General features: G+C 37.8%; 1 protein-coding gene across 1 annotated transcript in view; it reads left to right on the forward strand.

The window, feature by feature from the left end:
• LOC139469842 (ras-GEF domain-containing family member 1B-like) overlaps nucleotides 1-27,274 on the forward strand; it is a 152,344-nt gene that overhangs the window by 19,313 nt on the left and 105,757 nt on the right. Inside the window, exon 2 of the mRNA XM_071252147.1 lies at nucleotides 25,154-25,246. Coding sequence (XP_071108248.1) covers nucleotides 25,154-25,246 — 93 coding nt within the window. The remainder of the gene's footprint in view (nucleotides 1-25,153; nucleotides 25,247-27,274) is intronic.

The raw sequence follows: 27,274 nt of genomic DNA on the forward strand, positions 1-27,274 counted from the left end.
TTATTATTAATGTATGCATAATTTTCTCAAAATATCATTTTAACCCCTGTATTGTAGGTTCAAGTTAACCAATTATCATAAAAGATGTTATTTATAGTAAATATTGCTTAAATATGCTTTTTCTGGAAATATCATTTATTTACATTTTCTTGCATTGAGGCCTTGTTTCTTATAGTAGTGCACAGGAGCTTGGGACGTTCGTTACAAAAATAGACACAATTGTTTCTCAAGCAGGCTGACCAGGTGGCCTGTTCAGGTTTGAGTTTTTTAGCTCAGAATGTTTTCTACTCTGAGTTTTCAATTTTGGGTTAAAACAGAAATAAGTTCTTTCCTGGTGGGTGTTTTTGTTGGGATGATTCCTAACTTATGAGATTTCAGGAACAATAACATCTGAACCTAAGGCTTTTTAGAACAGTCATATTGTTGTAGCTGTTTTGTGGAACAGCTGCTGTAATATGATAAACCGAAATGCAATGAAAGTGGAGGATTTCTATGTTAGTTGTGTCTATCAGTGTGTAGCTGAGTCATCTGTGGTACCATGTTTTGGTGTTTGACCCGATGTGTCCCTTAGGTTCCCGATTGCACTGGTTTAAGTGAGTGAGTGAGTGAGTGAGTTTGGTTAAACACCGCTTTTAACATTATTCCAGTTATATCACGGCGTGTCAGCTTAATGTGGGAGGAAAGCCCGAAGTGATGCACGTCTCAGACGTATACCACTTCGGTGAAACCCACGAGCACGGGTATGGTGCTGACAAACCTAGAAATATAATCAGGGCGATCCGGGATTTGAACCCACAATCATAGGTTTCTGCGTGCCCAAGGGACACAACTCTGCACAGCGAATCGTCTCACCATAGACAGCTGGGCCACCCGTGTCCCCGCCCTGGTTTAAGTTTTGTCAGCACAGTACCTGGTCTAGTTAGTTTCACCATGGTGGTAAATATCATATAGCTAGGATACTGTTCAAAGCAGAACTAAACCCAACTCACTCACTAAGTAACTTTGTTGGTCTGTCTTGGGCCACAGGATGGGTGACAAGTTGTCACCCATGTCGGTTGTGTTGACTGAAACAGGCAATATCGTCACACTGAATAAATTCATAGAAATTCAGAGAATAAAACCAAAATTATTTCTTTAATGTTGTTTGTGAGACTATTACTTTTCCATATTTTGGAATATATCACAGATCCAATGATCCTATTTTCAAGAATAGTGGAGTTATTTTCAGTATTTACACTTTTTTGTTTCACTAACAAAAATATTTTATGATTACTTAGTATGAAATTTTCAAAAATGGTCAGCAATGATGCCTAATTTTAGAGTCATGTTTTTCCAAATCAATTATTCATGGCTGATGCTGTGCATAATATTTAGAGTTCTATCCTATGTCCCGGATTCATTGACGTTGCCCAACCTAATCCCCTTAGTGCTCTGAAAAAAGCCCACATTTCAATATTCCTAGATTGAGGGGGCAGTCGGGTTGCCTAGTGGTTAAAGCGTTCGCTCGTCGTGCCAAAGACCCGAGTTCAATTCCCGACATGGGTACAATGTGTGAAGCCCATTTTTGGTGTCCCCCGCCGTGATATTGCTGGAATATTGCTAAAAGCGGCGTAAAACCATACTCACTCACTCACTCCTAGATTGATTTTAACCCCTCCAACATCTGACTGGCAGACAACACTCTATGGTCCAACAAATATACAAGTGGGTCCAAAATGACATTGCATTTTCATAGCGTTTCAGAGAACATCAATACCCAAGTAGTCTAGCAGGTTTAACACTCACCTACAAACATCTATATCGGTAATATCAGTGCTGGAACATAGCCAAGGTTCTAAGGACAGTAACCTCTATTCACGAAAAATATACCACAATATACAACAGCAGATCTTCAGGGGTGGTTCTAGATGCGATACAAAAGAACCACAGCCATTAGACTAAATGCCCACCTCACAGACTAAGACTGGGGATCTCATTGTTTGCCTTCGTTAATGACCATCTTTGTCTGAGACACTGAAAATAGGTGTAACCACAAAGTGTTTAGCTGGATATGATGGTATGAGAACTGTTAAGACATTTAAAGAATGGCCATATTTGTAAATGACTTATTCTTTAGCTTCTGTACTAAATATGGATTCATACAGAACTTTCGACAACAACAAATCCTGTGAAATTAATAGAAAAGTTTCTGTCATAGTCACCAAGCTTGACCCTTGGTCAATGGGTGGATCCTTTTCGTAAAGTCAAGCTTGTTCTCAATTTTATCAAAGCCCTTTCAGGTTGAAAATAGTTCTCTTGATTTGATCCAGTTGAGCACAGAGAGCCCTGTTGTCTTAAGCATCTTTAACTCAAAAACAATCAACTGGTCATGAGTTTGAAAAACTATGAGTCCCAGATTTTCCCTGATTATCATCCTGGGTTTGTCAGCACCATATCTCACCATGGGTTTCACCAAAGTGTTCCTTGCTATGAAGTTTGTAACTGCAGGTTTACCTTCTCATGCTCAGGACACAGACGGAATCGTACAACCAACTCTGCTTTTAGCAGAGATTTCTTTTGAGTATGGAAAGGGTGTTGTTGGTTTTATTCCACATTAGGCTTGCATATCACAATATGACCGAAATACTGTTAGTGCCCTTAAGCGTTTTTACCCAACTCATTCTGTTTGATTTGAGCTGGTTCATCTACGATCCATTTCTATATGACAACAGGTATTTAGTATTGTGAAACTTGTTGTGCTAAAAAATGTTTTTGGGGCAAATCTTTATTCCCTCATCGGCAGAAAATTTTAATTCTGACCTGAAGCCTCATTTTCTGAGATTCAAGAAAATCAGAAATGAATTATGAAGATGGCAATACTAAAGATGAGAAAGTCTTTGAAAGAAATTTAGAAGTGATACACATAAGGAAGAGAAGTTATGGATGTCAACTTCTTTATTGTGAGGAACACAACGTTTTGGAGTATATGCTTACTCCTTCATCACCTTAAAGTTGAGCAATATTAAAACTGCTTCTAAGGTGTGAGCCCCTCAAAACAAGATGCTATTCCTTTACACGAATACCTGGTGTCTACCACAGATTTTCGAGGGGATTTTCAGCGATCCATTTGTAATTTTCACTGCTGTTTTGCCTATTACGGCCAATGGAATCTGTTTCGTCATGGGCCATGGGATTGGTGACAACCATGTCGGGTTGTGTTGACTGAAACAGGCAATACCGTCATACTGGTATATATTCATAGAAATTCAGAGAATAAAACCAAATAATCAAGACTGGTTATTCTCTGGTGTTGATGTTTTTTTTATGCATAAAAGACTCCAACCTTTTACATGTAGTTTTTATCAGCAGATTGTCAAGACCTTCAGTCAATGATCTAGTGTATAGTTCATCAGGTTATCTCTGTTTTTATTGTCTGTACGAGTTTTGTTCTCCGCTCTGAATACAAGAATGAAAATCACACATGGTCAAAGTGCTTTAAGCCATCAAGATCTGTTCTATAAAGTGAGGAATTGACCTTGTGTAGCCAATCTGTATTTGACATCAAGACGGACATGATAGAATCTTGTGTATCGCTCAAATATGGAATGGATGAAAGGCCCAACGACAAACACTGAACAACAACAGCGACAAACGCAGAACACACAAAGCCAGAGTTGCAATACATGAATCACAAGTGTTTGTTATGATGAGCATCTTCCTAGATACGGTCTGTTTGTGTGTTTGCTGCTAGGCATCCATGGATCATCTACGAACAATGTTTTTTTTCAATGTTTTTTATTTTTTTCCTGCAATGCTCACAATCTTCTGTTTGTCTTGTCCCAACTCTTCACACGTAGATATGAATATAACGTGATGCTTGGGTTTAGGAGGATTTCATTCAGTGAGCTGGAATGTCATAAGGATATGTTGAATATTACGGCTGTCATAGATTTGTTTTCATAGTTCCGTTATTATGTGCTGTATTAATAATGATAAAATAATAACAATGATAATCATATGGGCATACTTTTCATGCGAATAATAATGATAATAGTAATATGATGATGATGATGATGATGATGATGATGATGATGATGATGATGATGATGTTTCACCAAGGAGAACCTATCCATTTGAGAAGGGATAAACTTACCAGTACTGGTGGTTTTTCGTTGATCATTTTGTGTTCTTGTTTAGGTGCTTCCAAACATGTATGCTGACAAATTAAGCAAAAAGGGTATGCAGCTTTAATCCTATTTTTTGTCAGTGTTTCTGTAGCGTTTGCTCTGACCTGTTTGAGATTAGGTGCATTGTTTGATAAGAACTGTATGAGTTTGTAAAAGCCCTCTTCAAAACCACATAAAGAAAGTAGACACGAAGAGAAGCTAGTTCTCCCTTAATCCAATAGATTGAAGTTAGAAAAACATCACATCACAAAATGTACAATTTACACAAAGTAATCTCATTAGAAAATATTCACTGTAAAAAACGGTCTTAAAAACTGCCCTCAAAAGCCACCCTACTTTGGAGAGTCATCAGGTTAAACTCCAGTGCTATTAGCAGGAAAGAATAAGGAATTTCACCAGACATGTGATTTGGGCTAGGCATGTTACAATTGTCAGTTTTTTTAGTCCAGTGAGGGGAGTCAGTTTAGATAACGTTTTAGTGTCATATCCCCTTATCTCTGTGTTGTTTCCTCAAAGTCTCCGCTAAGTTCACATTTTCCTGGAAGTTAGCCATTTTAATTGAGCTGAAGTGACGTCCGTCACTGATTGTCTGGTCTTTCCTTGTATCTAACAGCCGTCTTAGTGATTATGTGTCAGAGATTTGTCATAAGGGACACCTTTTCCTCCTTTAGGATTTGTTGATGATAATAATAATAATACCGGGGTAATCATAATAATAATAATAATGTCTGTTCAAATATTTTATCTTTGACCTTTTTAAAATTTATGTGATGAGTCGAGTAATATTTAAGAATCTTTATCTCTATGGCATTTCTGTTGTCTTATCCCATAAATCATATTGACTTCCCATGTTCTAGTCAGATGATAAAATAATGATTAGCACTCTGGATCTTTGACTTTTACCCAAAATGTCAAGCTGTGTTGAGAGGGGAGGTGTGATAGGTGTCCATGGTTTTCATGGCTCCCAAAAGGATCTACTACAGCCTGTTATGACCCTCTAGTAATTATATGCACCCATTTAGGGTATTTTCATAATGCATAATTTAAGCAAGGTCCCAGATTTGAACATACGGAAAAAACAAAAGTCAGCAATTTGACCTTTCTCTTAGACATCACATCTTTGTCAGGTGTCCTTTCCTTCACCAAAAGTAGATCCTTGTCCGGGGATGACTTAAAAAACAGATACATTGCCATAGAGATTGACAGGTAAATACTATATGAATCTTAAAAGATGCAGATGTCATGCAGCTTCCTACGTGAGTAGACGTTTCGTTAAGCAGGAACGTGAAATAACTTGATTTTTTTTAGAATATCTTATATAATGGTTCCTGGATTTTAAGGCTTTCTTTCACATTAAGTTCACTTCCTGTTGTATATGTTTTTGTTTTTTTAGAATCTGTCCATGTATGCACTCATTAACCGTTGGTTGACATTGACAGTACATGACATAATCGGTATGCACCAAATACAAGGAGCAATGCTATTTCATGTCTGTATGATGAGAGAAATGAAATTTTACTTTTTTTCCCAGTTACTCATAGCCATGTTACACAGGCTTATACAGAATTAAATCGAGCAAACAGAGGTCACGGCAGCCATTTTGAACCAATCTTTGCTTTTCATTAACATATCAGACCTAAAAGTTCAAATGGCCATTTGTCTTTTGTATTGTACTAGGTTTTTTCCCTTCAGAAGTGTTTAAATAAAAGCAACAAAATCCTTTCCATTCCCACAATAAATCTATGATAAAAGCGGAGTCAGTTGTATGATTAAGACTTTATCATGTGCAAGTGTAAGCAAGGATTATATCCTACCTAAATATTATCCCGGGGGAAGTTTTACTCTAAAGTATAGGATAGGATTAAACACACTGGTATGGGTTCAAATGCACTAGGGAGAATCATCCTGACACTAATGAATTTCATCCCCGGGATAAAAAATAGGACAGGATAATATTCACTCTTATCACAAGAACCAGAGTTTTGGACATAAAATTTACAAAACCTGATAATTTTTTAAGTATGCCACCCTTTAATGAAAGAAAACAACCAAATTTTCTTATGGTTTCATTCCAAACTTCCTTTATTCAAGGGAAAGTACAAACAAACAGCAGGATTTTTTTTTAACTGCTCAGAGGCCGATATTCGGCTCCAAGTCTGCTGCAAATGTCATTAAAAATTCCCTAATTTGGAACTAATTCATGTTACTATCCATTGATACATATAATTAATAACTAATTTTATGGCTTTGTAGAAGTAACCTGTATTCACTTATAACAAAACCAATAAATAGGAACAGATTTGAATGCTTCGTTTTATATTATTGCATTAAATGCAATCTCAAAATACCTCTGGATTTAAGAAAATATGAACTTTTAAGAAATCCCAATTTTGAACACAATAGCGATTTTACCCAATTTGCCTGCGAGGGCACTTAGTTAAGAATCCTAGAAAAATCCCTGAACAGTTTGTAGTGATTCCAAATATATTCCAGAGTATGTGTTTCGTTACCAACGTTTCATTAACATTACACGGCAAAGTGACTACCGTCATTTGTACAGGTGACATGGTGCCCCGTGACATTTAAGCGTTGATGAACATGAATGAATGTGATGTACTCATGGATTAGCAACAGATGCCCTTCTAGGATGAGGGGAGGGTCAAGGAGGGTCAAAGGGGAGACAACCTACTAAGTAAACAGAAAGGGAGACATGTTTAGAGGATATTTCTGCATAGCTGAAGTAAGACATTTCTGTCAACCACGTTGTGGACATAGATGAACTTTTCAAATAAGTTCTAAGCCTGGTCACCTCTTTTTTGTTTAAAGGGGAAACAGTAGAAATTGGTTCTAATCCACGGGGATTACAATAAATATACACGGTCTTGGTACTTTTGATGTACTTCATTCTGTGGAGAATTGAAAATAGATTTTATGAAAGAGGTATTTTTGTTGTTAGCATACCTGAAATACCAAATATTAAACAATTCTGAAACTGATTGTGACATACATGACAGGCAAGTATTTTCAACGTGTCAGGAATTTTGTTTATTTTGAGTTGAATCACAAACATATGGTAAGAATGTTTGGCAGTGTCAATACATTCTCACAGTGCACATCATCATGTCCAAGAAACAAAACTTCATTTTTTCCTGTAAGAAATATTTTCATGGGAAAAGAAAATATGTATGTCAGGTGTTTCAAATATGATTGTTATGTTTGTGGGTGGGTGGTAATCATATGTTTAACATAAATCGTTTCAGAGGATTAGCCGTTACAATGTGTGACTGTGTGTTATAATGCCCTGGCATCATGGATGTTTGCTTATTACATCATCATGTCCAACATTGGAACATTATGAGGCCGCCATGATTTAGCTATAATATTGGTAACTAGAAGTAAAACAACATTCGCTCTGTCATAATGGATGGAAAAGATCAGAGGTATAAACAATAATCAGGGACTAATCCAGCCTCAGAAGTTTGTATTTTTTAAGACAAGTTCAGAGGGCTGGTATAAACCTTATTTCAAAAGTCCTCAAAGTTTATTGCTAATCCTCCTGAACAAGACTAAAATGTTCACCATTTTCTGTCAGTTTTATTCAGTTCCAAATTGTTGCAAAGTTGAAACATTGACAACTGGTTCAGAAGTAAAGCCCTCAAGGGCTTCTTGTCAATGAGGACTACCTTCACTGGATTTTTACTTTAGTACTTAGTCTTAGGCAAAAGGACAAGGGTGAATGTCTAAGATTACTTGTGTTTTTTTACCACAAGGTATATTCCATGTACATGAATGTTAGGTCACAGTATTCTGAAATACATCACGTGTGAGAAGATAGGGTTCAAGCATATCTGTCAAGTCTCGTGTAAAATATTGTTGACAGAAGCAACAGTTATTTTTCAGAAAATCGATATTCCTCTAAACATGAATTAGCTATTTCAAGATATCACGTGCCTTAAGTTAATAACACTCTGAATTTTTTGTCATTTTGTTTGTTATTGGAAAAATAATTTCCGCCTTTAGCTGAATCAAACAGTTAAAAACTGTCTATTATCACAATTTTCATGAAAGCAAGAAAAAGTTATGTACTGATTGTGATTGAGCTCAGAAATCTCAAGAGTCAAACAGAAAGGTAAAAAAGTGTCATTTAATTTCGCCCTTCACGCAAAAAGGAAAATAAGTTGTTGAAGACCAGGTCTCTGGTGAACACAGGGTGACATAATTGAGCCATTGGCTGTCAACTGCACTAAGCTCCTTGCAGTGTCAATTGGGTAATCGCCTGCGCGGAGTATGTCAACACAGACATTTGAACGAACTGGAGCAAAACAAAACCCTGTTTGAATGAAGGAAGGAATAAGGGCACACTTGTTTAATTGAAAGTTTGGATGTGTTGTTTGTCTGGCCAATGGATTAGGGGCAATTAGGATAAGAAGTCTTTAAACATTTGAATGTTAAGTTGGTAAACTGATTATTTTGAACAAAATTGGATGAAGTTGTGATTTTGTAAGTGTCCGATTTGACCTTGAATATGTAAATCTAGGAATTAAATTAGAAGAAAGTTATGTTAATTGTAGTCTTGTACATAATTATTCAGTGTAACAATAGACTCAAAATTTAAATTCGTTATAACCGTAGTTTGTTATGAGCATATATACAGCACATATACAGCAAATGGCCGGGTCCAAAAAATAAGTTAATTATATCCGTCAGTTCGTTATAAGTATGTTCATTATAAACGTAGATTACTGTAATGGTTTCACAAAATAATAGGACCGCACATTTCTTGACGTCCACTCTTCCTGCACAAACCACAGTGTAGAGTGCTTCCTTGTTGAGAGGAACATTGTTGCTGGGTATTGCTGCTCCATAGGTGGTCTGTAGGACAAGTTGAGTTTAAGAAATTCTTTGAGTCCTGGCTTACTTGGTACTCTAAATGCCTCTGAAAGAAGCTGAACTAAATGACCATCTATATCAGATCTTGAACCAGTTACCAGTTAAATATCTGTTCTGTCTAGATGAAGGATGTGTTTACATATATCCACCTGACATAAACACTTAAAAGCTAAAAGTATTTCTGTTTCATGCTAAAGCTGTCGGTTAAGTTTTAAAATCTGATATGGATTGTGTTGTGTGAAAAGTGAATGAGTTGTTTGACACTTCTGAGAACCATATTTCAGTTATGTTGCATGTGTCAGTTTGATTTAGGAGAAATGTTCTTGTGGCACAGGTCATAGATGTGTAGCACATTATTGAAGCCCACAAGCACGGGTATGGTGATGAAAGACCAAGCATTATAAAAGGCTCAAACCAACCAACAGCAGATACTTCCACAGCAAAGGGGGGTAATTCTGTTGGGAGATAGCCACCTTTTCTTCAGCGTTAAAAGAGGCAAATGATTTGTTTCTAGACTATTCTTGGAGCATTAAGTGAGTGAGTGAGTATGTTTTTACGCCGCTTTTAGAAATATTCCAGCAATATCACGGCGGTTGGAGCATTAAGAGAGAGAGTTACAAAAAAAAAAGAATTAATATTTTTCTGAGAAATTTATTTACTTAATTTATCATTAACATTTTAAAACCGCTATATTTGCCACTGAAACTATATATGGGGTGGTGGGGTAGCCTAGTGGTGAAAGTGTTTGTTCATCACACCGAAGGCAAAGGTTTGATACCCCACATGGATATAATGTGTGAAGCCTAATTTAGTGTCCCCTGCCACGATTTTGCTGGAATATTGTTAGAAGCAGGGTAAAACCATACTCATTCAGTCCAACTATTTGTGTTTTGCATCAATAAAATGTACATGACCTTAGGACCCATGAAGATCCAGGGTAGAATAGGTCAGTAAAAGACGACTATGCTTGTAAGAGGCGACTAACAAGTCAGGCTGACTTGTTTGATGCATGTCATCATATCCTAATTGCATGGATCGATGCTCATGCCGTCAGTCACTGGATTATCTGGTCCAGGAACAATTATTTACGGACCGTCATCATGTAGCTTGAAAAGTGCTGAGTGCGGCGTTAAACGACAAACAAACAAACAAATAAACAAACAAACATGACCTTCAGGTCACATCTCTGTTCCAAACAGTGGCCTGTTCCGACAATTGATACCTTAATCCTGGCCTACACAGTCACTGATGGAGACTTCTTAAAAAGCAGAAGGCATGGGTGGCCCTGTCATCTAAGGCGCCGCAATTTGCTGTGCAGAGTTGTGTCCCTTGGGCACATCAGAAATCTATGATTGAGGGTTCGAATCCCAGTTCGCCCCTATTATGTTTCTAGGTTTTGTCAGCACCATACCCGTGCTCGTGGGTTTCACCGAAGTGGTAAACGTTTGAGACCTGCATCACTTCCGAGCTTTCCTCCCACATTAAGCTGACACGCCATGATATAACTGGAATACTGTTAAAAGCAGTGTTAAACCCAACTCACTCACTCACTCACTCACTCTTATAAGGTAAATATGCTCAAAGTATTAATCCCCAGTAGGTGAAAATCGACCTCCCAGTCATTGCTATAGACATCTAAATACCTACAGCAGTTTATTGACCAACAGTACATCATGTATATTTCATTATGTCTATAGCCTATTTCTATAGCCACGGAGTCCTACAGGCACCTGAAAACAACATCATATTGACCATGTTGGCATGTATATTTCATGTCTATCACCCATTTCACAGCCAATCAGTGCTATAGACATCTGACAATAGCAATGTATATCAGCCAACATCTTGTTATGTATATTTCATCATGTCTATAGCCTTTTCCAGCATACAATGAACCACCATAGCTTGAAATAGATTACAGGTCAAACAATCAACAGTAATACTTATTGACAATCAACCAGGTATCAGGTAATCCTCATTAGCATATCTGGGTAAATTAGTAATTATTTTCATGCATGACATTGTCAGTTGAAGCAGTGGATCAAACAGCCGATATTTTGGATCGAGAATTTACCTGTAGACGAAAGTATGGCAATTTGAATGTGATTAGGAGAGTCCATTAATTCAACACTGGATTCAGTCAAGTATAAGGGAGTAGTGTTACTGAATTACATAGTGGAAATAAATCGACAGTTTGTTGTAATGTTGTGAAACCCTGTCAGGAAAGGACAGATCCAAGTGAAATCTTCGGGATTAACAAAGTTCCATATTAACATGATTAACGAATCATTGGTAAGTACAGTAGTAATCTGCATTTAGGTATTTATGGAAGTAAATGTCTGTTAGATGGGGTGTCCAGATTAACTTAGTCTGGACATTTTCTGAGAATAGTGACCTGGTAGTTAAGTGGGCTGATATCGCACATGGGTCGACACATATCTATTTGCGTAAGACAGGGTATTTGATACAGTGTTTGCCTTTGTTTTGATATTTTATTTGCATTTCAGTGAGGTCAGGTTTATGTTTTTCCTGTTTTACAGATGAGCTTGCTCTTTATTTTGTTGCAAAAAACTATTATTTGACAGATTTGTTTATTTGAAAGTATCTTCTATGTATAAGGATAGTATGTGCAGAATAGTCTAGCAGGTAATCAAGATGTCACAATGTGCATAGTCTTCACATGGCAGCTGGACCCGTGAAGATCCGGGGTAGAATCAGTCTTCAGCAGCCCATGCTTGCCTCCCCGTGAAGATCCGGGATGGGATAGGTCTTCAGCAGCCCATGCTTGCTATAAAAGTTGACTCTGCTTGACGTAAGAAGCAACTAACGGGATCAGATGGTCAGGTTTGCTGACTTGGTTGATACAAGTCATCATATCCCAATTGCATGGATCGATGCGCATGTCAATCACTGGATTGTCTGGTCCAGACCACTGAGTGCGGCGTTAAACAACAAACAAACAAACAAACAATCATGTCAGCTGGGCCCAATGCCAACATGTTAACCAATTTTTGTTTATACCTCCATAAACAAACAAAAAATATATTTAAATCAATTTTTATATATACTACTCAAAAGTACTTAAAGAACACCCAGTTCTTTCATATCACTATAGTTAATTTATGTTATTTAACTTTTTTTGAGTACTATATATGATCCTTGGTTTGTCAGCACCACCTATGCTGGGATTCACAACAGTGGTAAATGTCAAACTCATCCATCACATTTGGCTTTCCTCCCACATTAAACTGACATACAGTGATTGAACTGAATTTCTGTTCAAAGGGTGATTAAAGTATGAGTCACTGAATGTTTCAAACTTCATTTCAAATCATTGTTGAGGGTATCAAAGAAGTTGCATTTGTTTTTAAGTAACTGTCAATCTTTTTCATTGTTTTCCACTTGCACCTTGACATATTGATATTGAAAGTTTTGACTATTGGAAAGTTGAAGTCCGCAATATTCCAGCTATATGACGGTGGCCTGTAAATAATCTTGTCTGAACCAGACAATCCTGTGATTGACATCATGAGCATCAATCCACACAATTGGAATATGATGACTTACATTAATCAGGTCAGCAGGCCTGACCACCCGATCCCATTACTCACCTCTTACGACAAGCATTTAAGTCACCTTTTATGGCAAGAATGGTTGCTAAAGACCTATTCTACCCTGGCACTTCGCGGGTCTGATGGATATGTACCTGGTGACCTTGGCAGATAAACATTCTGGAAGTATGTCTGGGAGCATTGATTAATCAATAATACATGAAAGTTAAGAATAGTTCAAAAACTTTTCGGGCCATTGCGTTTATGAACGAAATATTAATAAACATTAATAATTAGTGTTTGATAATTTGAAATATGAATTTGGAATAATATCTTTCAAAGATTATCTTAAGCCTGATATTTCATCATAAATAATCAATGCTCCCAAACAAGCTAAGTGCTGTTATAATCATGTTTTAAGTTTGACACTTTCTCAAAGTTCATATGTTTATTTTTCACAGTGAGGTGGGGTGAAGTGTGTGTATGGCTGCTTGTACTAGTCCAGATTAAAGTCAGTTTTATAGGGCTATCTCACTGAGATACCATGCGACAGTCAGACACAGCATCCTGACTCTGAGCCAACCAGACCTTATTTCATCCCCTTAATGTCGACTGCCAGGCAGGGCAACAACAAGTACCATTTTTTTTGTCTTTTGGGATGATGCGACCGGGCATCAAACCAGGGGTCTTCCATTTTCCTATCAAGCGCTCTATCCACTAGACCCAATCTGTTTCACAGTGGCACACTTCTAACACGTTCCCAGTGTATGGAGAAACTGTATCTAGCCTCAACGAAAGTTGGTTATTATTCGTCCTCCTTAGATTATATTGTTCAAAAACCCTGCTAATGAGTAGTAGTCAGTTGTGACTTTAGATTTCTCTAACCACCACAAATATACCGAGCACATACTTTGTGTAATTTTAAAACATCTTTTTCACTTTCAGTCACTTTCAGTGCACCTTACAACAGGTCAAACCACATCTGTGATTCTAGTTGTCAGAAACGTGCACTCCGATGTACCTCTGATAGGCTAAGACCAGGCTCTGTTCTTGTCAATATTTGAAGTATGTGGTCCCTGTAATATTGTCAGGAGCTCTGGCTTCGAGAAAATGCTAGGTATTTCAGACTTGAAGAACAGAGTACATTTGTGAGTGCTTTTAGGGGAAATATTGATAGACGTAATGATTTGCTAGGTAACAAATTACCGTCAGCATTTTTCGTCTCGTATTTCATTGCTGTGCTTTTGATTGCCATTTAATTTGAGTACCGAGGTTTGGTGTTTGAATTATTTACTAGGTTAATTAAGCTTGCATATTAGATAACTACCTACCTGGCTCTGTACCGAGATACCTAAATGCACGACTGGAGTAGGTCATTTAATCAATGTGTTGTTGGAAAATTCACAATATAAGCAGAGCATGCAAATTAAACAAAAGATGTTTAGTGAAGATATTTTTAATGACATATCACGATCATTAATGAACTATTTCTTTTGTAAAGGAACAGAATTATTTTAGATGAACAGTGAGTTTAGAAGACCACGAAACAGGTCATACCTGTTGTGTTTGTATTATTAATACATGATGAATTAATAGTGATGATAAATATATTTTGCAAATTTGTAGATTTATTATTCTTACACAAATAAATGATGTCTCACATTGATGGGTTACAGAAACTGATAAATAAGAATGAAGCCTTGTTTCTTACCATATAGGTACAGGTGTACCTGTTTATCGGCATCAAGGATGCTGAGGTGAGGTGAAGGTGTGAAGATCGTCACGTACATGCTCACCTGATGGTTGTTATTTGCCATTTGTATACTTTATACTGGAATTTACTTATAAACGTTCTCCGTGGAAACATAAACGTTATCCATATGATATTGACAGAGATGACCTGACTGACTGGACCAAGGATGGTACTGTTTCTCTGCCAGGAACAATAGGGAGACCTTATGGTTAAAGTGTTCGATATGGGTTCAGTTCCAGCGTAGGTTCAGTATCACCCCGTGATTGGTGTCCCATTGACTTTGGAGTTCTGACACACGTGGTATGAGATTCAACAATCCACACCATCAGGGAAGGAGGTGACGTGAGGTGAAATTGGATTTAACGTCGCGTCCAAGATTATTGAACTTATATAGCAACGTGCATGCACGTGTGTGTGTGGCTGCTTGTACTAGGCCGGACTGATGCCGATTTATAGTGCTAGCTCACTGAGATACCATGCCGCAGTTTAACATGAATACCCCACTCAGACACAGTATACTGACTCAGAGCCGACCAGTCCTTGCTTTAGCCCCTTAATGCCGAGCGCCAGACAGGGTAACAACAAGGACCATCTTTAAACGTCTTTTGGTATGACGCGGCCGGGGATCAAACCCCGGACCTTCCGCTCTCCGGGTGGACGCTCTACCACTAGACCACAGACGCGGTCATCAGGGAAGGATCACACACTGCCAGGTCACACATTGTAACCAACCGATCCCCAATTGAGCTCATTAGTTGGGCAAAAGAGACCTAATCTGACCCAAAATTCCCCCAGACTCCAGGTGTTGAGATAGCATACCTGTTAATGCATTTGTTCATCATCATCATCATCATCATCATCATCATCATCAATATCATCATCATTATCAAAAGTATTTTCACATGCCCCATGGTATAATAAAGGCACTACACTGTGATAATTGTAAAAAGCATCGTCGGATCATATGTTTTCAGACATCATATGTTTTCGGACCGACATGTTTTTCGTGAGTACTCCCTCTGTAACGAGGGTTGTGGTGTCACAGAGTCATTGTAAATACTGAGATGATCATGGCTTCATTTTAAGATAAAGTTGTCTTTTATAAGTGAGTGAGATGTTTTACAGTTGTTCTTGTAATAAGCGAAAAAACTACGAATGTTTCTTACGCGTCCAAAAACCCGTAACACGGGGATATATACTTGATGTATACAAGTTAGGGAAAACTGGACCACAGCAGTTGTTCCTGGGAGTAATACACAGAAAGAAATGTGTTTTAAGTGAGGATTTGAATGTGTCCATATTGTTGGTGTCTTTAAATTTATGCTGCTTGTAAAACTGGGTTCTAATCCTCAGTTACATATGCAGTAAGTGATGGTAAATGTCATACACCCGATACCATGGTTAGAGCCAAACAAGGAATGTTCTTTCAAAATTTATATCAATTAACAAATGTTTTAAGAGATTGTTTCCAAATCTGTCTAAAATGTAGGACCAGCAATATCAGATCATCACTAAATAGGATAGGGTCGACTTGGTAATCGGAGCACAGCAAAATGTTTACACGATGCAAAAATGTGTCCAGTATGCACCCAAGTGTATTAAATAGACGCAGAAAAAAATGATTGCATCCCAAAGGATGCACAATATAATTCTTTGTATGAAATTCTTGACAACACCGTATTCGTGAGTGCGTGATTCCCATGCACCCTTTCGAGTTGAGTTGATTGGTTCAACTGTGTCATATGGCCCTGTGAAGCAGGGGTAGCATTATGCAGATGGCTGTTTCAATGAATGCTCATTCTACCCGTGACGTACAGGTCTGGTTGTTGATGAAATATAGTGATAGCTAAATAGACAGATTTTCTATTCATGCACCGATTGTCTTTAAATGTAATATCCAGTTATGTATGACTGTTTAATAATCTCATACCAACTTTGACTGGAGTAGGTCCGATAGTTTTTCAGATATTGTAGTAAACGTCGGTACCTTAAATTACCTTCCAGATTATAGTGTTGTAAGCAGGGGTCCGGAAACCGTCATATGCGCCGGACATGTCCGATTGGGAATCTCAAATGTAAGTCAAGGTAAAACCCTGTAACAGCCTTTTTAGTTTGTGGCTCTGTATGAGATTCAGTATCTGGCAGGAAATGTCAGAATCATTATCCCCAATGTGATGTGATCCCGTCTGATGTGAAGGGATCCCACTGTCATATCCCACATGAAACACATGCTGATTGACAGCACATGTAATAGACAGGAAACCTCTTGCAACAGGTGGGGGAGTTTAACACAGGACATACTGATACCACAGAGGAAGACCTTCTCCCATCATGTTTACTCTCTTACTGATAAAACAGCTTCTGGGACAATCATGAGAGATTTACAGTGACTTCCTTGAAGTTAGATTAGGATTATGACACAAAATGTTTTGGGGAAAAGATTCAGGCCTTCCAATGAAAACTGACAGACTGCAACACCGAAATTGTCAAGTGTCTACTTACACAAGGAATCGGCAACATAAAACTGAGAACGAGAACGTACACAAGGAATCGGCAACATAAAACTGAGAACGAGAACGTAATCAAGAAACAGCATCATAAATCTGAGAGCATGCTGCCAAAACATGGAAATGGCATCACTTAAACACACAGATCCAAATCTTCCATGCACAGAACAAGGAGAAAGTTGACGGTCAGGTCACGAGGATCAACAAGCAGTGAGTAAATGTACATCGCACAGCGGTAATACAACAATACACATCTCAAATATTCTATATTGGCGCTGTAAGATGTACATTTACTCGTGGACGATCCTCATGATCAAGACTGTCAACTTTGTTCTTCTTCTGCGAATGCCTAGCTTCGTTTCCATGTTTTGGGCAGCACACTCTCAGACTTACAGGAATGATGCTGTGTCTTAGTTTTTGGTTACATTCTCATTGTTCCTTGGTGCTGATTCCTTGTGTGCTGTAGGCATGTGACAGTTTTCTGTTGCAGGCAGTCAGTTTTCAGTGGTTGGCCTGAGCTGGATAGACCCCAATATCTAAATATACCGAAAATGTTTTGTTAAATATCTTGAACATTGCTATTGATTGTATGTTAACTCGCCCTTATATTGGTTTGTATTAGGTTTTTTGGAGGATATTTTTTTAGAAATTAGTCCCATTGTTTCACGAACTCCTTTTATCATAACTATTTGATAGTGATTGATAAACACATCCTCTTGATAAAGTCAGAATTGTACAAGCGTCCCTGCCCTTTGCAGAGATTACCGGTATGTACGATTGTGGAAATGAATTGAGAAACAAATGAATTGTGCCCTTTTTGTTTTTCCTGATTTAATAACCATGGGTATTATCAAGTATAATTCATTAACATTTTAAAACATTATAAAGTAGAACAAAAATAATATGTGAATATTCCAAAACAAGTTTTCATTCTATATTAATAAAGAAATCTTACACAGAAAACCAAATACATGAGACTTGTTGTACTCCCACATGTATCCACTAGAACCGCCACTTCATCCTCACCATGACAACCAACCAGGAAGTGATGTCTATGTATCTATGTACATTGATTTAGTGGCCTTGAATAGTGCATCGCTTCCACATTTCCTGCAATTGATCTATGTCAGTTTTATTAAGCATAGCATATTAGTCTCATTTGTAAAGGAGTCTCATTATAGGATTACTTATCACGATCTGAATCTATTTTTGTCATTAAAAGGGTTAAATAACAAGAGTGTTTATCCTGATTGAGTGGGAGGCATGGTAGAGATTGGAAAGAATTATTTACAAACTTCCTTTGGAGGCCATGATTCAAGCACCATGGTGAAAACATTAAAATGTCACACTGCTAATGCAGAACAATACATGTAATAGAACTACCATCTAACACTGTATCTCTCCACAACAAGGATAAACAAAAGTTATTACAAACATATGTTTAAAATTAAGAATTAAAAACAATTAAAATGAAGATATTTTCACACATTCTAAATCAATATTTATATGAACAAGAGTTGAAACATGGTTCTAAACTGTGTGTGAGTGATAGAGTATGGTTTTACGCCACTTTTAGTAATATCCCAGCAATATCACGGCAGGGGACACCAGAAATTGGCTTCACACATTGTACATGCATGGGGAATCGAACCCAGGTCTTCGGCATGACGAGCGAACCATAAGGATATCCCAAGTTACATTTTGTTTGTTTGTTTGTTTGTTGTTTACACTGTACTCAGCAATATTCCAGCTATATGACAGGGGTGTGTAAATAAGTCTGGACCAGACAATCCAATGATTGACATCATGAGCATCAATCAATGCAAAATATTTGGCATACGACACCATGTATAAACCAAGTCAGCGAGCCTGACCACAAGATCCCGTTAGTCGCCTCTTACGACAAGCATAGTTGCCTTTTACGGCAAACATGGGTTGCTGAAGACCTATCCTACCTTGGATCTGTATGCCACTGACCACAGGGTGTCAAGCACTTCATCAATGTTATCAAGGATGTACATTTCGTAAAAGATGTTGATGAATGCTATTGGCATTTTGTGATGTAAAAGCTGAACAGAAAATGGATATTGCATACATATTTACAATGTCACAACAACCCATTACAACAATCCATTAGAACAAAATATATACTATAAGGCCATCATAAAGTGATTTATTATAAGATTTTAACCCCTGCCACCTCACTACTTAAGTAATTTTTATTAACCCCATGTACCTACAGATAAAGGAAAATCTCTAAATATGTTGCCATGTATCTGTATGTTCATGGTACACACCTGTGAGTCATATATATACATATGCTAAAAGCCTAGGCAAGTCTAGATCAAACTAAATCAAGTCTAGTTTTCTTGATTCCTCATATGAAAACAGCAGAAATTAAATTTCTGATAAAAAAAATTGCAATCAATTTAAAGAAATGTTTTTACACAGACTACGTGTTAGTCTGACATCTAAGCTGTATCAAGGACTGCTTCAGCCTGAGCACCTTGTCTAACCTGCTTAGAAGCTGTGATGTTTATCGACATGTTGTTTTCAAAACATCTGTAAACACTTTCTATACCATAAGATCAAACACAAATACGCTTCCAGGAAAATAGATCCGATCTATTGTTAAGGCTAGTTGTATAACTACATGTATGAATACAGGTCCATACTATGAAAGCAGCAACACTACCTAGACATTGTCTGGAGAAGGTTCAAATGTCAAAGGTCAAATCAGTTCCCTTATCCTGGTCACATAAACACAAACATATATATACAATGAAGGTTAGTGTTAGATTACAGGTTATCCTCTGGCCTTCTCCCAACTGGGATTTATATTATAATAAGTTTCTGTACAAGTACTACCTTGTGGAGGTTACGGCTTGACAACCATGGTGTGAGGCATTTGTTAAATGACTAGAGTGTAGAATATTGTCACGGACAGGTTAGTTAATAAGACGAATAAATAAAATAATATGGTAAATAACATACTGGTGAGAAATGACAGTTGCTGTGAAGTGTTTTGTCCTTTAATAATTACTTGTGTCATGGTAGTTGCTGTGAAGCGTTTTGTCCCTTACTTGTGCCGTGACAGTTGCTGTGAAGCGTTTTGTCCCCTACTTGTGCTGTGACAGTTGCTGTGAAGCGTTTTGTCCCCTACTTGTGCCATGGTAGTTGCTGTGAAGCGTTTTGTCCCTTACTTGTGCCATGACAGTTGCTGTGAAGCGTTTTGTCCCCTACTTGTGCCGTGACAGTTGCTGTGAAGCGTTTTGTCCCCTACTTGTGCCGTGACAGTTGCTGTGAAGCGTTTTGTCCCTTACTTGTGCCGTGACAGTTGCTGTGAAGCGTTTTGTCCCCTACTTGTGCCGTGACAGTTGCTGTGAAGCGTTTTGTCCCCTACTTGTGCCGTGACAGTTGCTGTGAAGCGTTTTGTCCCCTACTTGTGCCGTGACAGTTGCTGTGAAGCGTTTTGTCCCCTACTTGTGTCATGGTAGTTGCTGTGAAGCGTTTTGTCCCTTACTTATGCCGTGACAGTTGCTGTGAAGCGTTTTGTCCCCTACTTGTGCCATGACAGTTGCTGTGAAGCGTTTTGTCCCCTACTTGTGCCGTGAGAGTTGCTGTGAAGCGTTTTGTCCCCTACTTGTGCCATGGTAGTTGCTGTGAAGCGTTTTGTCCCCTACTTGTGCCGTGACAGTTGCTGTGAAGCGTTTTGTCCCCTACTTGTGTCATGGTAGTTGCTGTGAAGAGTTTTGTCCCTTACTTGTGCCATGACAGTTGCTGTGAAGCGTTTTGTCCCCTACTTGTGCCATGGTAGTTGCTGTGAAGCGTTTTGTCCCTTACTTGTGCCATGACAGTTGCTGTGAAGCGTTTTGTCCCCTACTTGTGCCGTGAGAGTTGCTGTGAAGCGTTTTGTCCCCTACTTGTGCCGTGACAGTTGCTGTGAAGCATTTTGTTCCCTACTTGTGTCATGGTAGTTGCTGTGAAGAGTTTTGCCCCTTACTTGTGCCATGACAGTTGCTGTGAAGCGTTTTGTCCCCTACTTGTGCCGTGACAGTTGCTGTGAAGAGTTTGTCCCTTACTTGTGCCATGACAGCTGTCCCAGGTAGCCCTAACTATGATCACTGGGTATCTGTCTCCCAGATCCTAGAGGAAAAAAATAAAAAAGGAGCCCAACTCAAGTCTAGAATGATTTGGCAAGTCTAGATTTCATCGGCTCTAGAAATTAGGGACTGATCTGGGATCCAATCGGATTTTTTTATTTTATATATTTTGGATATATATCTTTAGATAAGATGACATTATTTCTGGACCTAAATGTCAGTCAATCACTGGTCTGCCAACCCCAATACCCTTGGTGACAATAAAGTGAATAAATGTCCCTTTGAGTTTCCTACTAAGGCAACTATATTTTCTAATTGTTTTATTTCGGGATCTGCCCAGCAATCTAAAACAAATAAACGATGTAAAAGGAGAAAAAAGTGAAGATCATTGTTTTTAATTTATCAAATGGTAACCCCTAAAGGCCCCTAAAACTGTATACAATATTAACTGTGAGACTGACAAGATTGTCTTGACAATTTGCCAATATATTTAGAAGACAAAAAATATCTGAAATATCTCCTTTCATTTTTTTCAACCTACCAACTATGTTTTTCAGAAATAAATCTATGAAGTAAGCAGTACAAAAAGTCCAAGCACTGTTAAACCCATCTCACCCAGTCTACACAAACTGTGGACTCTCCCTTATGTACAATCATTCAAGGTGTAAAATGAATTGCAAAAAAAATTAAAAAAATGTTCAATAAAAAGCATTGTAACCAAGTACAAGCGTGATGTGGTAAACCACACTACGGATGTGTGTGACCACACACGTCTTCTGCACAGCTGGGATATAGAATGTCCTAGGGACTTCCACAATGAGCAGGAACCCTTGCTGAGAGGCAATTACCAATAGTCATGCTTTGTGGTTTAATGCATAAGTAATTGCACATATATCAACTGTTGCAATCTTCACAAGGGCTACTTAATTAAGACTCATGTTCCAAGATAACGTATGCAACATTGTTGAGAGAATGGTAAACTTTCATTACAAGAAGACTTTAAGTGTTTCCTCATCTTGTGTAGAAGACATAACTGTTTGTATCATAACTGTATTGCACGAGAGGAAAAGTCATCTCAAATTCACCCTGATAATTTTTTAGGTGTGTCAGCACCATACCAGTGCTCATCAGTTTCAACAAAGTAAATGTCTGAGACCTGCATCACTCACATTTTCCTCCCACATCAAGCTAACACACTGTGATATAACTGCAATACTTTTCAAAGAGGAGTGAGTGAGTGAATAAGTATGGTTTTAAACCTCTTTTAGCAATATTCCGGCAATATCACAGACACCAGAATTCAAAGTGGAGTTTAATGAAACTGACTCATTATATTTTGGATTTATGATTGCCTTCCCTTCTTTCAATTTCTTGCATCATCAATACCTGCTGCATCATTTAGTTTTGAGGTTGGATCGTCTTAAACAAAACAAATGTACCAATTCATATTTTCACGTACTCATTAGCTTTGCAAGCAAGTATTCTTTAACCTAGCAGAGGTCGCCATCATAAGAATAGAACAGACATGGTTGTCTGGTGTCTTGATTATCTTCAGACTCTGTAATGGGAGTCTTGGAGAGTTTGCTTTTATGAAATAAATTAAATATAAGGTACTTCATCTTTTCCACTTTAGTTGAAAAAAGGCAAGTAAAAAGTACAACCTTTAAGTTTCTATTTGTCCCCATTATTCCAGTTGATAGATCCATGAAATAAGGAGAATGCAATTGCTGAAACATTTCATAAGACCAGAGAAAAGACTGCATGTATTGTAGCAGACTCAGAAGCTCTTCATCAGCATCATCGCATCTCACCAAGGCGATCCTCTTAACATCTTACAAAGAGCGGTCAGGTAGCAAAAACATTCAAAACATTCACTCGTCACGCCGAAGACCCGGGTTCGATTCCCGACATGGGTACAATGAGTGAAGCCAATTGTTGGTGCCCACCGTCATAACATTGCTGGAATATTGCAGAGCCAGACTAGTTCTTGCACTGGTTGAAAGGAAACTTACAACAATTACAGCCATAGTTATGGTATACAGAATGGGCCACGTTTTTACCAAGTACCCCTGTCCGAATATTTCAAAGGAAAAGGATTTTCCTGTTCGTGCGAAACATTTAGAAGCATCTCTAAATCATGTAGCTGATGTAATATGTGTATATATTTTTACCCTCTACATGAAATAGCTTTCACAACCCTTGATGAAATAATTACCTGATGAGCCACATGCTTATTTCGAGTTCTCCCCTGTTTGAGGTTGTAAATAGATTTGACATTTCAGAATCTGGGTACAGTCTGGTCTTTGACATATGTATTGCAGTGTGCAACTTTGAAGTCTTTGTATGTAGATTGCATACTTGGTCTTGTCAATCATGCATGTGAGATTAGTGTGTTAATGACAGTTTGATAATACCATGTTTCATTGGTCTATGTTCTTCATCACCTGACATGTGACTCTTTATAACATATGACCAAAATAGACAAGGATTGGACATCTGTGATAGCACTTCGGCAATCTTTTTTAGAATTGGCTTACAGATCCACATCGCTAAAAAACTTAAAAGTGAAAACATAAATCTGAGGCATACTTTTTTGGTTATACTGCTGACTGCAAAGATACATATTTAACTCAAAAACCTTGTGCACACAATATGTTTACATGGTTTGTCTGTGTGTCCAACGAGACTAGCTTCATAAATACTTCACACATCCATATATTCAAATAACTTCTTAAAAACCAAATAAGAAATCTGAAATGTCTCTTTTTAGAATATTTTTCCCCACCTATTGACCTTCACAAAAATATCTGTAGACCAATAGATAACAAACTTATATACAAATTGTGCATTCAACTCTACAGATTCAGCATTTTGAAATAACTGCATGCATGACTTCTATCATACGCTTCCTTCAGGGTTCACAAACATTAACAAATCACAACTCCTTTTTCAAATAGTCAACTAGCCATTTTATGAATACAAAATGTTAAATCATTTGTTAAATCAATTGTGAGGTCAGTGTATTGCAGGTATAGATAGAAGTGACAAAAAGTATTTCCATTATCATAAGAAATCTATACTAAAAGCAGACACCTGTGACTGTACAATACTGACTATATCATGGCCATGTGTTTATGAATTACTACCGAATAGTGATGATACCGGGGGTCGTGAAAGGGTTAACTTTTCCTGCCCAGCCCATCACAAACACATGCAAAGATAAGTCAATTATTCAGCTTAAAAAACACTGAAACATGGTACAAGTGAAAATAGGGAATTGCATCAGACATCATTTTTGTCACTGATGCATCAAATTTCGAAATATCCTTCACATTTCGACATACATCTTCTTGAAAGTTTTGCTAAGGCTATCATAAACAAATAAAAATAAAGAGTTGAAACAAAAGATACAAAAGAGAGTAAAAAATTAAATCCTTATAGGTCAACGAGGCCATCTTCAAAGGCAACACAGCAAGGCAGGCATAAAAAAGACAATGGCAATTTGTCTCCACGGCAACAATGCATGAAGCCATGAGCTTTTTTAAAGTTCAGCTTGGTATTTGAAACACTAAATGAGTCAATTGGTTCAAATTGAGTGACGACCCAAGCTAGACTCTATATCCCCAAGCTGTGTGAATTCCTAGTTATGTAGTCCAGTCTGACAGACTGCAATAAACGCTGTAATTATCCTGACTTTCCATTATTTGTCACGGTGAAATGTTACGTGTATCGACTTCAAATTCAAGACCAATTCCAGGATCAGTGTGGTCTGAGAGACTGATAGACTGTATTTACTTGGCACTTGGTCATTTTACTTTCAAATCCACCTGCGTTTTTCTCGGAGAATGGAGTTTTGAAGTTTTCTTGAACAAGATGTTTTTAAGGGTGATTGTGTGGCCAGATTCTCTCTGTGATTGCAATGTGGTAAGATATAGACCAGAGCCCACTTGCACAAAACGACCTTAGCGCTATGACTATTGTAAGCCTATGTTAAAGTATGGGAGTTAAGATCATCTTAGCGCTAAGATCGCTTTGTGCAAGTGGACCCATGAGTCATATTGAAGCTTTTATGGATTTGGGAACAGCATGTTCTTTGTGGTGTTTGCGCATTGTTGTTGTTGTTGTTGTTGTTGTTGTTTGGACGAGGTGTATGTTGCTGATGATGATGTTCCGTATGTTTCAGGTGACATTTCGTCTGTTGGAGGCAGAGAAGAGGAAGTTGGCTGTGCTACAGCGGGAGCTTGGACTTCACCTCAGTGGACCTGGGATACAGAAGGTGAGACCCCTCTCTGTTAGGTGTAGTTTACACTTAAGTTGTGGGGGGGTCAAATAGTATTTGGAGATACTAGCCGGCTAGTTTAGTGAATGGGTTGTTACCAGAATGAAGGACATGTCTGTGATTTTGTCCAAATGGTATTGGGTGAGACTAGTCTGCTAGTTTAGTGCAATGGGTTGTTACCAGAATGAAGGACATGTCTGTGATTTTGTCCAAATGGTATTGGGAGATACTAGCCTGCTAGTTTAGTGAATGGGTTGTTACCAGAATGAAGGACATGTCTGTGATTTTGTCCAAATGGTATTGGGTAAGACTAGCCTGCTAGTTTAGTGAATGGGTTGTTACCAGAATGAAGGACATGTCTGTGATTTTGTCCAAATGGTATTGGGTGAGAGTAGTCTGCTAGTTTAGTGCAATGGGTTGTTACCAGAATGAAGGACATATCTGTGATTTTTTTCAAATGGTATTGGGAGATATTAGGCTGCTATTGTAGTGAGAAGTGTTGTCGCAGCAATAAAGGACATGTCTGATATGGTCAGATGGTCTGTGGTCTGGTTACTGTTAGAGGAGAGGTAGTATCCATTACGATAGACATGTGGTTATATTATCTGTCATGTTTTTAAAACATTTGAGTTTTTAAAAAAATCTTTTCCCGTGAGGTCACATGATAACCAAATATGGGATATAGTCTTGATCCAAATATAACAACGCATACACTCGAGCAGATACAACACATGAATATTAATTAGAAGACTGACTGTTCACTACACTACGTGAACAAATCAATATTATATTACAGAAATAAACATATGTTTTCCATGTAATTTTAAAATGATATTATTTTATATTGTAGATGAATATTGGTGTTTATATTGTTTATTTCATCATATTATGAATACATAACAACTTGTAATGTGTGTGAAAAGTCGTACTAAATACGCTATTTGAAGGGGGCGTGGCCTAAATGCAAATGTCCGATTGGGATTTTAAATTTTCCGGACCCCCGGTCTGAGGTAAGGATCAGGACTAGAACAGGAACAAAACTGTTACATGGATAGTAAAATTGTTCCCTCTACAGGAACATTCTCTCAGCAATAGAAGCGATATTGACAGGATGTAGACATCCTCAATCATCCAATGTATCATATCTCTATTGTATATCTATTAATACCAGGGGTCTGGAAAATTTAAAATCCCAATCGGACATTTGCATTTAGGCCACGCCCCCTTCAAATAGCGTATTTTAGTACGACTTTTCACACACATTACAAGTTGTTACATATTCATAATATGATGAATTATGAATTGTTTCAATTTAAATTGTTTAATTCGCAATTAATAACAAATAATATCATTTTAGATGTACATGGAAAACATACGTTTGTTTCTGTTATAATAACGATCTGTTAACGTAGTGAACGGTCTAATTAATATTCATGAGTTATATTCATGAGTCTGCTCAAGTGTACGCGTTGTAACATTTGGATCGAGACTATTATCCCATATTTGGTTATCACGTGACCTTATAAAACTAAAGATTATTTAAAAACAAGACAGATAGTATAATCACAACGATAATCACGACGAATCTATGGATCAAGGGTATTAATTTAATACCCTTGATCCATAGATTCGTCGTGAGTCCGATTCACAATATGTGACGTTTGATAGCTGGTAAGTCAATACAGAACATTTCGTCTTGTGAAGACAGTTCCAGTCATCAGTGATCACCAAGTTTTCAAGATGAATAATTTCACAGGGTTACAAAGTGTAAAGTTAGTCTAAATTCAAGTGCAGGAAAAGTTAGGACCAGAATGTTCTATACCACAGCCAGGAAAACAACCCATCAACCAACAGCATCTCCATCTTCCCGAGGCAAGGGAGTTAACTGACTTTAAAAGTCCAGTTTCCACCCTTGCCGAACTAGGCTGGAATTCCTGGGCTCGAACATAGCTCCACCAGTGGTTATTATGAGTTATGTCCCTTCTAAGCCTCTCCATTGGACCAATCCGATTCCATTACTTGCAT

The sequence above is a fragment of the Haliotis cracherodii genome, unplaced genomic scaffold, assembly GCF_022045235.1.
Source record: "Haliotis cracherodii isolate W230 unplaced genomic scaffold, xgHalCrac1.p SCAF_2, whole genome shotgun sequence".
In the NCBI taxonomy this organism is placed as follows: Eukaryota; Metazoa; Mollusca; class Gastropoda; order Lepetellida; family Haliotidae; genus Haliotis; species Haliotis cracherodii.